The sequence below is a fragment of the Podarcis cretensis genome (assembly GCF_951804945.1).
Source record: "Podarcis cretensis genome assembly, chromosome: 10".
In the NCBI taxonomy this organism is placed as follows: Eukaryota; Metazoa; Chordata; class Lepidosauria; order Squamata; family Lacertidae; genus Podarcis; species Podarcis cretensis.
The window spans coordinates 26029635-26044344 of record NC_137179.1 but is presented as its reverse complement, the minus strand read 5'-3'; the positions used below and the strand labels follow the sequence as shown (position 1 = coordinate 26044344).

At 42.3% G+C, this 14710-nt stretch overlaps 1 protein-coding gene across 1 annotated transcript in view; it reads right to left on the bottom strand.

Moving 5' to 3' along the window:
• Window positions 1–14710, bottom strand: part of POLR3B (RNA polymerase III subunit B) — a 64688-nt gene continuing 49978 nt past the window's right edge. The window contains exons 24-28 of the mRNA XM_079992276.1: window positions 11086–11189; window positions 9726–9892; window positions 7640–7753; window positions 6684–6857; window positions 1–615 (exon numbers count right to left, since the gene is read on the bottom strand). Coding sequence (XP_079848402.1) covers window positions 486–615; window positions 6684–6857; window positions 7640–7753; window positions 9726–9892; window positions 11086–11189 — 689 coding nt within the window. The 3' untranslated portion in view covers window positions 1–485. The remainder of the gene's footprint in view (window positions 616–6683; window positions 6858–7639; window positions 7754–9725; window positions 9893–11085; window positions 11190–14710) is intronic.

The window sequence follows — 14710 nt, the reverse complement described above, 5'->3', positions numbered from 1 at the left end:
TGTAACTGAAATTTTTTATTCATTAAAAAAACCCAAACATTGTGCAAAAACAATTACACTAACCCCAAACTGTGCACCAGTTAAGACTCTGCAAAACTGTTCCTTGAAATCCTATTGATTTCAATATTGTGTTCCCACTCTTAAGTTAATGCACACATTTAAATACTGTGTTGACAAAGGAAGCAATCCACTAAGCATGGCTGATCTGCAGTACTTCCATCCATTTGAAGTGGAAACTGAGTTTGCATAGTCCCAGTGCCTTGGTGGAAGGGGGCACCTAGCTTAGTGCCACAGATAAACACCGCCTGAGTCTTTGCGCTAACAGCTTCCAACTGTTCTTCTCCAGCATTGTCCCGCAGTCAAAGAGAGAAGAAAAAAACAGTAAGGAATTAGGGGCCAATTCGGTTTTAGCACTTCTGAAGCCACTTAAGCTCTTTCAGATTATATTTCCGCTTGCCATTTTGTCCCTTCATTCCTCAACACTTTCATTCATTATACTTGGCCAGTTTTAATCTGGGTATAATGTTCATAGACTGGAGTTCTTGGAATAACAGTTTACAGGCATATGGTATGCGCAGGGAAGACACATGACAGGAAGACTTGCAGTAATGGCACCTGAAAGATAGGAAAGAAACACCAAGGTCATTGTATATTTACGTAAAAGAGACAAATCCATTTCTTTATTGTATTTTATCACCATCTTTTGGCTAAATTCCTCCCAAGTTGGTTAAGAATTAATTGCAATAAAATAAATACAGAAAAAAACAATTCAAATTCAATCAGCCTTTATATTGGTTAATTTACAAAATGTTAAATTAGGAGAGAGGGGAGAGTATTTGCATCACCGCCCAAATGGCTTTGTCCCTGGTTGCTACCTGCTTCACCTATGATGGTGAAGCACTTGGAGGAGAGAGTCTGCTGGTGACCTCAAAACACAGGCAGGTTTATATGGGAACAGGTGTTCCTCCAGGTACAGAGGATCCCAAGGTACACAGGGCTTTAAAAAGTCAACAGCAACACTTCAAATTGTGCTTAGATATGAGGTAGAAACTGCTATTTAAATGTTTAGCTTGGGGTAGCTGCTCCAATGAAGGTGGCAAATTATAAGACCCATGCTCTCTTAATCACTGCTATTTATGAAGAATTACTGCTCTGCCCAAAGTCATCCAGTTGTGGTCACCTAAGGCAGGGTTAGCCAGTGTGGTGCCTTCAGATGTGGCTGGACTACAGCTCCCACCACCAAGGCCAATGGTCAGGGATGATGGGAGTTGTAGTCCAACAAAACTATGGAGGGCAACATGTCGGCTACCCATGAGCTAAACTCTGTGTACTGGCACTACAGAGCTGAACCTAATGTAAAATAAAGCCCGGCAAATTGTTCCTATGGTAGATGAACAGCTGAAGAAGGAAACTACATTACTTTCCCTACAGAGGGCAGAATGGCTGCCTTTGCAGCCAAGGAACAGAATAGCATCTTACCTAACCAAGACCCCAACTCTTCCCCCACTTCAACAGCAGTTCTATTTAATTTTCCCACAATCCCAGGGAGAACTGCTATGATAGAAGCATTCAGGGACATAGTAGGATTTTTAAACAGTGACTCCGCTCTTCCCCTTGAGCACCAGAAAAAAAAGGGGGGGTCCAGGACAGTCCTTCCCTGTCAGGGTGCTGAACCCCAAACAGCTGCCTGATGACACCTGGTGCTGATGCTGAACTTGTGTGTTGCAATTTTGGAACTGGATTATAGTATCACTTTGGCGACCGGTGGCTTTGAAAGTGCCACTTTTGAGTAATTATTTTATACCTCTTTGCAAATTACATTTTAAGTATGAAATAGGTCAGCATTATCTTACAATGAGCTAATTCCAGTCTACAAAGAAGGGTCATTCTGTACGAGTTCCCTTCCTCTCCCACCCTACTTCCACTACTGGCCCACCTGCTGTAAATGTTTAATGTAAACTGGTGTGCTCCCCTAACTGCAGTACGAGCCTCTGTTGCAGCCCTGTATTACCAAGGAAACCTTCAGTCAGAGGCACAGAAATGTTAATTGTGGTATTCCAATTTAGGGGTGAAGAATGAGGTGCCCCCTCAATCTAATTTGTGTGCTGAATGAATGGCCAGACCTGTACTTGCTGGAGCTGAGAGGAAAGACAACAATACGTTCACCCACACACCACAATTAACAGGTTTCCCCGAGTACGCCTGTCCAAAAGCAAGAGGGAGCCCACTAAGTCAGTTGCTCATGGTTTCATTACAGCCAAGCACATACATTTTTAGGGATGATTAAAAAAGAAAAAGAAGGTGGTTTGGGCTGTTTGGATCTTACTCCCTAACCTGTGTAGTGAGATTAAAATCTTCCTCCCACAAGTCATTTGGCATCACATTGAAGCAGAGGCAATAGAGGGGGTAGGCGTGTGTGCCTGAGTCCTGTTTCCCCCACCGCAGGTAGAAGAGCAAGGGGGCTAGAAAATTTCCAAAGAGCTTCCAGGATGTCAGTTTTCCTGAATCTCTGGGTTGATCATATATGTAGCTGGGGATGCATCTAAGGAGACCATTAAGTTGGGCATTATCGTGCCTTTGAAATGCCCATAGGCATCATCCTAGAGCCTACCCAAAACAGGTTACACAGCATGTTGGGAAGAGAAAATGGCAACCTGAAGACTAATCCTAGAAAGTGTTGCTTGGATATATGAGACAATAGATCTTGTTTGCTCAGTGTGTAGTAGCCCAGTTGGGAGCATGAGACTCTTAATCTTAAGGTCATGGGTTCGAGACCCCTGTTGGGCAAAAGATTCCTGCATTGCAGGGGGTCAGACTAGATGACCCTCACGGTCCCTTCCAACTCTACAATTCTATGATTCTAAGACAAATATAAATAATAAAATTTATCAACCGCAACCATCTCTTGTATACAGTTTGGTTGCATTTCTGGATAATGCACAGACCTAACTGCTTTGGGCAAGGGCTGCGGCTTGGTGGGAGAGCATTTGACTTGCATGCAGACGGTTCCAGAGTCAATCCCCAGCAAGACCAAGCAGGGCTGGGACAGACTCTGAAGAGCTGCTGCCAGTCAGTGTGGACAATGCTGAGATATATGGACCAATGGTCTGACCTGGTATCAGGCAACTTCCTGTGTTCCTAGAAGTTTGCTAGTGGTACAGCAGACTCCAAGATCGCCTCTCTATGTGCCCTGCCTCCCACTGCAGGGCTTCTTCATGCGAAGATCGCAGAGTCAAGAAGAATGCACTTTCGACCGACTGGAAAGAAAGACCAAGAGGTCGTGTGCACTCTTTTGGGCCCACACTGTTTATCCAATTCCCTTTCCTACTTCCCTGTGAATTATATAGCACCATCTATGTGCATGATGCTTTACAAATGATGAGACAGGTCTCTGCCCCAAGGGGCTTGTAATCTATAATTCCACAAAGGGAAGACAGCAGGTGAAGAATGAAGGCTTATTACCCTTAGGCCTGCCTACAAAAGGGTATGTGGAGCAAGAGGCTGTGCTGAAGGCTTCCCAGAAAGCCAAATACTTCCAGATCTGTGAAATAAAAAATCTGTTTAGCTCAACACGTCATCATTCTACTGGATTTTCTGCCTTGGCAGCTGCATTCATATAGTCACCAATTCCAACCCTCTCAGAATGGCTTTCCAAAATAAGCATTTAGAAACTCCAGCTTAAGGCAAGGCAGCCTCCCACAACCTGGGGGCCTCTGGATGTTTGAGACTGCAACTCCCATCAGCCCCTGCCACCATGACCAGTGATCAGAGATGATGGGAAATGCAGTCCAAAATGTCTGGGGGCACCAGGTTGGGGAAGGCTGGTGTTAACGTCCTTGCTGAGTGCTTGAAATTCTGGACTAAGGCAATGCATAGCTGATGATTGCATAAAGTAAAAACATTCTGGATAGCATTGTTTTTACTCTGCTGTCCCCTCCTTGAAGGAGCCCAGTCCTAGTGCCAACAAAATTGTTCATTGTTAAGTTGCACTAGAAATGCTATCTGGTTGATGGTTCTTGGCGATACGTCCAACTCAAATAGCCACCTTCCTTTTCAGTCTTCCATGTAGTTTTTAGAGTCGTGTCGTGTCGTGCAATAAGCTTGTTTATATACCAATTCCTCACTAAAGCTGGCCAAGACCATTTCAGAGGTCTGGAGCTGCTGTAATTGCCTAGTTTCTATTGTGTTGCTCATTACAGGGCTGCTTGGCTCCCACTATTGACAGACAGAACACATCATCACCGAATAAGAACCTAATAACTGGATAAGAAACCCAATTACAGGTTATGCTCCCCCAACCAGTAAATACATTAGAAGACCAGAATTGCATGCCTTTCCAGAGTTTATATAGGGCAAATCACAACATTTGAACAAGTTTTGTGAAATTGCAAATGCCATTCTTCATATTTCCCTTAAAACTGTAATCTTTTCCTTTGGTAAGTGGCCATAGCTATGGATTGTAATTCTCTGAATATTTATCATTTAATTTTTTTAATAGAACCCAACAACGGGCACCATCATGTGAACCTCAGCGTTAAAAACAAAAAACAAAAACTAGTTTATAATCCTTATGAAAGTATGAAAAGTAGTCTAAAGATTCCAAATTCAAATGTTCAAGAAGCAAAGCTCCTACACCCTTCCATGGCTACATGCATCTTTTTTATAGTCTTCAACTGCTTCCCTCTGACCTCTAAAAACCTCTAGTTCTCGTTTCTTCCTTTTGAGGCTATACTACACCTGGCAAAGCATCTGCAAGCATATTGAGGATGCAGAATCGTCTCTGCTTTGCTGCAAGGAAAAAAACCAACCCTTTCTGCACTTGCAGATAAATATATGCCGTGTATAATGCTAGCCTTTATGTTTTCTACATCCACCAAATACCAAAGGAAAATATATATATATGAGAGTCTAAATTAAAGCCTTTAAGCTTTATGAAAAGAGCGAAATGACATTCAAAATGCCCAGTGCCTGAAAAGCCACATGATGATGGTTTATATGTATAATTTGTCTTGGCATGAAAAGCTGGTTGTCAGAGTTAGAACTGGGCGTGGTGGCATACAGTCCTTTAAGGAAGCCCACCGATTGTTTGACATGTTTTCTGCCTAAAGGAAAAGGTAGTTGGGTTCGGGCCGATGTTGCCGTTGTGCAAATGGGGGAAGACTTCTGCTCATGTAATGGGACTTCACCCTGTAGCCACCCCCCACCATGCACCCTCAAAACTCTGCTTCAGGAGGTTGGGAGGCCCTTTAGAGCAGATTTCTGGGGAAGTAGGAGTTCTGTTGCTCGAGTGGAAGTTTGTTTGCACAGCACTGGATACAACCCATAGCCTTTCCCCTTTCCATTACCTTAGTAATACTTCAGGTGTCTGCCTCCATTTATCAGGTCTTAAGTGTTTTGAGTACACTGTGTAGCAATCTGTTCCCCATTCAGTCACTTCTGGGCTTCTAATCTCTCTACCTCCCTTTTGATCTTTCAGCTTAGTACCACTACTTCTGTACTCCTTTCCTCTGGGCCTTGTATAGTGGTTTCTTCCCAGAGGAAGTGACTTTTCACATCTTTAACAGAAGCAGCAGTGTTTACCAACGTTCTATTGCAGGTGCCTTCCCCCGCAATAGAGAAAATTCTCATGACGTTCCATTACACTACAGCAATTCATCCAGTGGTTAGCAAGTGGTTTGTAATTGACAGTTGTTGTTTTTTAAGATTAAAAGAAGAGTAACTGAATAAAGCTTTTAGGACTGTGCAAGACAATAGGAGTCTTGCCCCGTGCAAATAACAGTCTATAAGTCCTTTTCCATCTGTGCCATGAGAAAGAAGAAAAGCTTCAAGAATTTTCTAGGTTAAACAGGAAAAGCCATGCACACAGGTAAGGCCAGGGAGGGCGACTTGATTTTACAAGCAAAATTTGCAGGGAGGAAAAAAAGTCTCCCTCACAATCTCCGTTACATCCCTTCCCTCTGCTTTTGCTCTGCACGAGTCCAAGCCACTGAACAAAAGGTATAGTCCCACTAAGTTCTTTTGCCAGCCTTTTCAGTGTGGTCTAATTTGGATCTTAGATGAGAAAAGGACACTGACACAGCTGGTCTCCTCTCTTCTGAAAGCACTGTGATAAGTCAGCTATTTGTAACATGGGTGATACATGCAATCACATCTTTGTCTCAATTCCTACACTCAGCCCTTTTTGTTTGCCTAAGTTTAGATGGTAGCTTTTCTCTCTCTCTCTCTATATATATATATATATGGTTGGAATATCTCCAGAAAAGTAGATAATCTTCTGCCAAAAACACAAGGGAGAGCCCAATTCCCTTTTAAATGATTTTTGTCCTGTAAAGACATAATCCAGAAGCTCTGCGGGCACTACAAAAACTTCACTAAACCCCTGACTAGAAGGGCTAAATAATCTTTGAGGTTTGCTTTGTAAGAAGAACATAGGCATCACATTAATACCAAGAATAAATTATTAGCATTTTTTTAAAAAAGTCTTGTAAAGAGCTACCTTCCTTCGAGTTTGGAATTACAAGTATCCTCTGTGTCACAGGTCAAAATGCAACTTGTGCAAAGCACCGTATTACATTCATTTGTCGAGGGAAAGCTCTTACTTAACGTAAAAGCAGGGACCACACACATATGCAAGCTTCTGGGTAAACCACATTGAAACATTAAAAATTCAGTTGTCTGCTTACCAGCCAGAGTAGCCTAACAATCCACATTGGCCACACACATCCACTTCAAATGCGTCGCTTGAAATCATAAGTCTTTCCAGCAGTAGCATGCTAGCTCCATAGCCTATCAGGCAATCCCGTTCCATTTCTCCCAGCCGTAAGCCTCCATCACGGGAGCGGCCTTCCGTCGGTTGCCTTTCAATCAAACAGGAAGAGACTTTTGGGAATGTTGTCCCACTGAAACAGGTAATCCCACCCCCCACCCCCAAAAATAAACCACACCAGAATGCTGCTAAATGTTCAGCATCAAAAGAGTGTCTATCTCTACTACAGGAGTCTAGAGCAGGATTAGCCAACATGGGACCCTCCAGATGTCGATGGATTCCCATGAACCCCAACCAGCACCATCAATAGTGACAGATGATGGGTGTTGTAGTTCGGCAACATCTGGAGGGCATGACACTGGCTATCCCCGGTCTATGTAAGGCTCATATGTATGGTCTAACTTAAGGCTGTAGTTAGGCCCAATGATCCAAAAGGAATGAGGCTGGCCTAAGAAGAGGCACATACAGCAGAAAAGGGGCATGCATTGCTCCCTGGTCCTCATTCATTCGGCTTATAAAGGGTGACTGGGTGTGGAGAAGTAGAAGAATGGGAAGAGGCTTCAATTCAGCTAGAAGACCACTTACTGCTTCTAACCAAAAATATATATAATAATGTCTCTTCACCTGCTATGTGAATTGTGTATTTTTCTTTTTAAGTAGCAACCGGACTCCCCTTCCCTTTTCAAATCAAAGAACGCCAACACGTCATTCCCTGGCTTCAAAATGACCCGTTTACATATTTTCAAGCTATAGTTGAAGCTTTTGCATTCTGTGCAAGATTCTACACGTCTATAGCTGTTGAGAAATGGAGCAGACCTGAAGGCTGCCTTTTGGTGTTGTGCATTTGTGCTTGTGATCCTGTCTCTGCCATACCTGGTAAGCACAGCTCTGGGCCCTCGAGCTCTTGCATGCATCTTATCCAAAACCATGTGCTTCAGTTTCTGGTAATACACTGGCCCAAAATAGATGTAGGCTTCTAATGGCTCCCTGAGAGGGAAGAAGAAAGTTTGTTTCAGAGAAGCTAAGAAAGTATTGTTTATATAAATAAGATTACAAAAAGGAAAACAGGTATTAGTGACTGTGAGTGTGAGTAGGATAAATCCCAGTTCCCCAAGTCCTGCACTTTCACCAACCACTAGGCTTCTGGTTGACCACATTCTCTGCACCCCCTTCAGAAATAACCCACGGAGAACTTCAGGAGCCATCCCTTGCAGACCTGAGAAGCTTCAGCCAGACACTTGATCTTGCAAAACATGAAAGGATTCAACACAGATCATGGTGCATAAGAGCCCTAGAGCTGGTGCACTGCAAATACAAACAGCTTGTTATTTCAGGATCTCAATGCCATGGAGCTCTGGACTTCAAGCAGGTACCACACTACACACAGCAAGTCAGCCAAACCAATCTCTCTCTCCTTCCCCCCACCCAATCCAGCTTTCAGTAGAAATTCCTGGCAAAGACTTTTGATGCAGGTACTAGAGGTAGAAAGCCAGAAGATGGGAGGAACGGAAGTGGAAAGTAAGCAGGAACAATGGAATGTGGTAGCGTCAGAAGCAGGAAATTACCTGACAGGGGTTGGGTACACCTGCCTCCTCTTCTGCCCTAGATTCTGTGGACAAAAGGGGTATTTTGGGTATGGCGAGTGCCTTCTCTTTTCCTCTCACTCACTGCTCTGTGATCAAAGAACACTTTCCATACAGCTCACTGGAGGAGCATGTGTTTCATTGATTTCTATGGAAGAAGTGGAATGATCTGCAGTTCATGGGGGCAGGGAAAGATGATACCTCTGTGGATACATCCGAGAATAACTAAAATGTTAACTAGCTTCAAGAGAGCTCCTCCAGCTATTAAGATTTCAGGTCATGGGAGAGTTTCCATAAGTCATCCTCTTAAGTCAGTCTAAGTCAGTCTATAAGCTGGCATGTGGAACTGCTCCTGAATTCTTGGTAGGTACAATTGCAATCCATTGCTGTTACATGACCTTCAAGAAAATTATTGGAACTGAAAATGATAGTGTGGGAGAAGGGAAGCAGTTTTAGGCACCCGAAGCAAATGTAGACAAATTAGAGGATTTCAAAAAACACATTGTGGGGCAAAAGAAAACATTTTCCATCCTGCATAATTTCCCTAAAGGAGTCATACTACCCATGTTTTTCAGCTAGGATCATCCTCATCTATTAAGCCTTGTAACTGAAAGGTCTCCAAGTGACTTACAACACATTTTAAAATGCAAATGCATTATACCATTAAGAGATTCATACAAAACACCTGTAGTTCATTAAGATACATAAATGTATTTCCCCCTATCCTTAACTGGAGTAGCAAACCAGATTTAGGACAAGCAAAGATATAGTTTATGAAAGAGGAAGAATTGACAGATGGAACAGGTTAGTGGCCCAGATTATATTGGTGTTAGAGTGGGGGGGGGGGAGAGAGGATGTGGTAGAAAATAGAAAGGTAGGATTAAGATACATTTTAAAAACACAGACGCGTTGGGCCATATGGCCTTGTCTTGCTTCCTAAACCTTCTCATATTCCTTTGAACTCCACATCTCTGAAGACAGTCTGATCAACACAGCAGGAAGTTAACAGACCAGCCAACTATGCCAGACCGACTCCACAATTGGCAAAAGCCGCTCACAAAAACTCCCAACAGACAAGCACCTGCCTTCAACGTCGTATTTTGCTATTGCGTTTGGTTTAAGGCTGCTAATCATATTCCAAGAGCACACGGCACCTCTGCCAAAACTGCTTAGAACTTTTTGTATTTTAAGTGACAAAAAAAAACCTCACTGCAAGAAGAAGCCAGCTTCTTAATTTTGTTTGAAGCTCTAGTGGCAGGGTTCTTTTTTAATAATAATAATAAAAAACCATGTGCAGCTATTCACGTTAAAGTTATGCACATATGGCACTATTAGATATTAGAAACAGGAACATGTCGCCTGCAGGAGGTTCTTACCCGGTAATGCCAGATGTTACATAGTCCTTCCCCAGGTAGTTATACCCGTGACGCACAAGATCTTCACACACGTCCTTCACTTTACTCCCGCCAAATGCAGTTCCGTAGTGAAATCTGCCATCCAGGACACCAGCTTTTCCGGCCAGAAGTTCAATTAGTTTTCCCACCTATGCAGCAGAAAGCAGAGATATTTTAAGTTTGGCGAGACCTCTCCAAATATTGTAGTCTTCTAGAGATTTCTCCCTACATCTGTCTAAGGTGCAAAGAGAAGGAACTGATGAGGATAAACAAAATCCTGTGGACAAATAGTAGTCCAAACAAGACAGGCAACTAGGCCCGCATATCCAAGGGGATATTGGGCTTGTGTCTCTTGTTGCATGGCAAACTGAAGGGACTTTCAGCAGCAGCCTGTGAGGTGGAAGGGGAGGATGCCGTTCTAATCAGTCAATTAATATGTCCCACTTGGTGGGCCCAAACCCATGAGCATACTTAAAGCAGCTTTTCAGATCCCAGACAGAAACCTGAAGTTGATCCTATATTCTGTAAGCATGGCCAATGTCAGGTAGAACAAGTGAGCTGTTTCAGGTAGATTGAATTTAGATATTTTAAAAAGGCAGCTTGTTGTTACAATATATGTGTGTGTGTGTGCGCGCGCGTGTATATAAATTTGTCAAGGAAGGGGAGAAGAGGTTGTGAAATTTTCAGCATTGGGTACCAAAATTACTAGGTTGGCTTTGGGTACTATGCACCCTGAGTTGTGGGAATGAGGGAGAAGAAGAAGAAGAAGAAGAAGAAGAAGAAGAAGAAGAAGAAGAAGAAGAAGAAGAAGAAGGGGAGGAGGAGTTTGGATTTGATATCCCGCTTTATCACTACCCTAAGGAGTCTCAAAGCGGCTAACATTCTCCTTTCCCTTCCTCCCCCACAACAAACACTCTGTGAGGTGAGTGGGGCTGAGAGACTTCAGAGAAGTGTGACTGGCCCAAGGTCACCCAGCAGCTGCATGTGGAGGAGCGGAGACACGAACCCAGTTCACCAGATTATGAGTCCACCACTCTTAACCTCTACACCACTTGTTGCTCCACCTCATGCTGCAAAATGCCTTGAGCTGGCACTTAGCCAAACAGTTCTCCTGAACCTCTTCATGTTATTCCCACGCAGACCAATGTCTGTCAGCACTGGAGAGCACTACCTGTCAAGATACACAACTTTCCCATTCCACCTTCTGCCCTATGAAGAATAATGCACAGTGTAAAAACTTGCATTTTTCTTTTATTAACAGTAGATAGATATTTACCCCAAAAGGGTAAATAGCACTTTTTAATAATGCATTAAGGTCAAGTATTGTAAAAATGTTACAAACCGTCATGCGAGATGGGAAGCCGTGGGGATTCATGATAATATCAGGACAGATTCCTGAATCACAAAACGGCATGTCCTCCTGAGGCATAATCAGGCCGCAAACCCCTGAAACACAGAATATATACTGGTTTTTCAAATGACAGAAGCAAGCAATTCATTTTGCAGAGCCAAAATGATGCTTCTGGGCAAGAGTTAGATGTTATTTTAGCCTATCCAATTAAAAATAGTTCACTCAAAAACGGAGACTCCCTTACTAAAGGTGTTCATGGAAATGTAGCTAACAATACTGACTAGGATAAATGAAAGATGCAGACTTAAAAAAAAAAATCATTTTGCAGTGATTAACACCACCACTTAGCATCCTACAATCCAGACTACTCTGTACTTTGGGAGCGTCAAGCTATTTTGCAGAGGCTTTTATCTGAGCTACTGACCCCAGAATATGTATTCCTTCTAAACTCAGGCCCAACACAGAAAGTTTGAGGAAACTGAGAGTGGGGGAATCCTCTAATGTTCCTTGTCTTTATTTACTGAGTGGGGTACAACTTTGGTCCACCTGTCAGAGGGAAGGACTTCTGCTTGTAAAAGGAACTTCCCTCCCTGCCCTGCAGAAGGTTGGGGAAACATTAGCAATATTGGATTAAAGGTAAAGGTACCCCTGCCCGTGCGGGCCAGTCGTGTCCGACTCTAGGGTTGTGTGCTCATCTCACTCTAGAGGCCAGGAGCCAGCACTGTCCGGAGACACCTCCGGGTCACGTGACGAAGCTGCTATGGCGAGCCGGCACCAGCGCAGCACACGGAAATGCCGTTTACCTTCCCGCTATAAAGCGGTCCCTATTTATCTACTTGCACTTAGGGGTGCTTTTGAACTGCTAGGTGGGCAGGAGCTGGGACCGAAAGACGGGAGCTCACCCAGCCGCGGGGATTCGAATCGCCGACCATACGACCAGCAAGTCCTAGGCACTGAGGTTTTACCCACAGCGCCACCCGCGTCCCTGCAATACTGGATTGCATGCGTCTAAATAACTTGAAAACCATATGTGTTTATAAAAAAAACAAGGATGCATACAATCGAACCACAAACATTTAGAACAAAACATCATCTATTCTTTCCCACGTCTATGCAAACCAAATTTTCTCACTGTGTATGGTGGCTTTATTACAGGTGGGCAAAAAACTAGTTGAGTGGCACAGTAAAATGTTTTAAAATACTTTAGAGTTTGTAGATTTGTACAGTAAAGTGGGCAATACATTTTATAACTGGAGAAAAGAGTTTTGGACTAGGGAAGGTTAAGCAATGTTTACACACTCTCTAAACAAGGGCTTACTCAACCAGGCACTTGCGGGGAAGGGCAAGAAGAGATCGTGATACTAGGGCTTGGTCAGAAAACACCAACATCCACTGCCCAATTAAAAACACACACACAAAACAAAATAAGAACAGGGTGAATGGGATAGCTGTTAACAGTATTTGGAAGGATAGGTGCAATGAAAGAAGCAGATCAAGCATTTCTATAGTTTATTTTGTGTTTTTCAATTTAAAAAAAACCACATGATTTTTACCATTATTACTGGTTCCTACCCCATAAAAAATCCCCGCCAAACCAATCTATTGGTGGTAACACCATACCGACAAAAGTCATTTTAGTAATTTTCTCAGGTGTGAGAAATATACAAAAGAATAACACGTAAAATTTACACCCACTTCAATTGTGGGTTTGGCCAAACATACATCCCTCCCCCTCCTCCAAACGAGGAAATTGTGTTTGGTTGCATGAGGAGGAAAGGGCACCTGTAAGCCAAAAATTAAATCTGCACTAACTTAAAATTACTTCAGGCACTGGAAACCCTTTTATATGCCAAGACGGTTCCCATAGCAGACAGGCGCTGTGTTGTTTGTTTTGTGTGAAAGTGAATGATAAAAGATCCATGAAATCGACACAGAAAGGCAGAACAGCAGAAAGAACCGAGGCCCCTCCATCATAGCAGCTTCTACCCTTTGCTGACTTGTATAACAATGGAATCGAGACGTCCAACTGCAGATCTAACACAGCTGTGCATTTCATTAGATGAAGAGTACTAGTGACACAAGTAAATAATTAACTTATTCTGGTCCGCTGACTGTGCTTATGAGACCAGTCATAGCTGACAGGTTTTAATACAAGTTAAACACAAAGAGAGCATAATGAGATTAGACGTTAAAACAAAATATTTAGACAGATTTGGAAGATGGGGCGAGTGGAGTGAACCCCCATCCAACTCATCGGGCAACTTTGAAAGTTCTTTTTTCCAAAATAAGTTAAAAGTTCTTAATTCCAAGAAAAATCTTTTAGCGCTCTTGTTTGTAAATATAACTAATTAGCTGCCTAACCAACTAAAGCAGCATTGGTCTGTGAAGACCTGACAAAGTACAACTGTACATCTGCAAAAACTCTTTTTTTCTTTGAATGCTAGAAGTTATTTTAAATTATTTTCAGCCTTTTTAATATATATATATATTCTTTAATCAGAGAGTTATTTATTTATTTACATATAAATAATGCCAGTCTACATATCACTTTAAATTTAATGTTCATGGCTATTTTAAAACAAGCTTTCTGTCTTTCTTAAGTTCTAGAAAGAAACAGAAACTGTTGACACATTTGCCATGCCACCTGTTTTAAGGTTCATTTCATGAGCCACACAATAAGTATTTTGAGTAAAACAGAATAATGCAAAGCAGGACAACATCTCCAAGAAACTTTTTTTTTTGGGGGGGGGGCTGCTGCTGTCCTTTGCACACATTACTTGGGAGTAAACCCTACTGAAATCAACAGTACTTCCTTTTGCATATATGTGCATAGGATTACATTGTCCTCCTTATTTGAAGATACATTCCATTTAGTTATATACAGTGCTTACAAAACTCTCCAACAGTAAAAAAACAACCACCATGCTTAAACATTAAAAATCCAGCACAGTGACTCAATTATTTCAAAACACCACTTTTTCATCAAGTAGCCTGACCTTACTAAAATATAGACCTTGCTTATGCCTTGTATTGCTTCCTAAGCATTAGAGTGGAAGTGGACTTTCCACAGATCAGCGGCCTGCTTGGGTGATGAGGTCCTTCAGAAAGGACTTCACTCATTTTTTTCTGTCTCACCCAGCACCATCTGATGTGCATTTGGCAGGAACCTGAGAGAAGACCTTCTCACTAGGTATGCACAAACTTCAGAATTCCCTATTGAGCAAGGTCTGCTTAACCTTCGGGTTCTTTTCAAGTGACAAGTAGAAACCTTTTTTTAATTAGTATTTAAACAGGTGTTTGACCCATTGAGCTAATTTGTCTTGCTCTGCTGCACTGTATTTAAAAATTACTTATTTGTTTAGGAGGGGGAAACACCATACAGAACTGAAGACATAAGAAACAACCACGTGAGAAAGATATAAAGCAAAGGATACAGTTAAATGATAAGTGAAATGAATTATATTCAAATGAAGTTTTACTACGGCAATGAATGGACCACAGTTTGACATGACTATTAATTTCAACGGGTCTGGTCCGAGAACTAGTATTGGATACAACTCAGTATATAAAATATACAGTACAAAAAAAGTACAATGTCCCGAGCAATGTGTGCAGT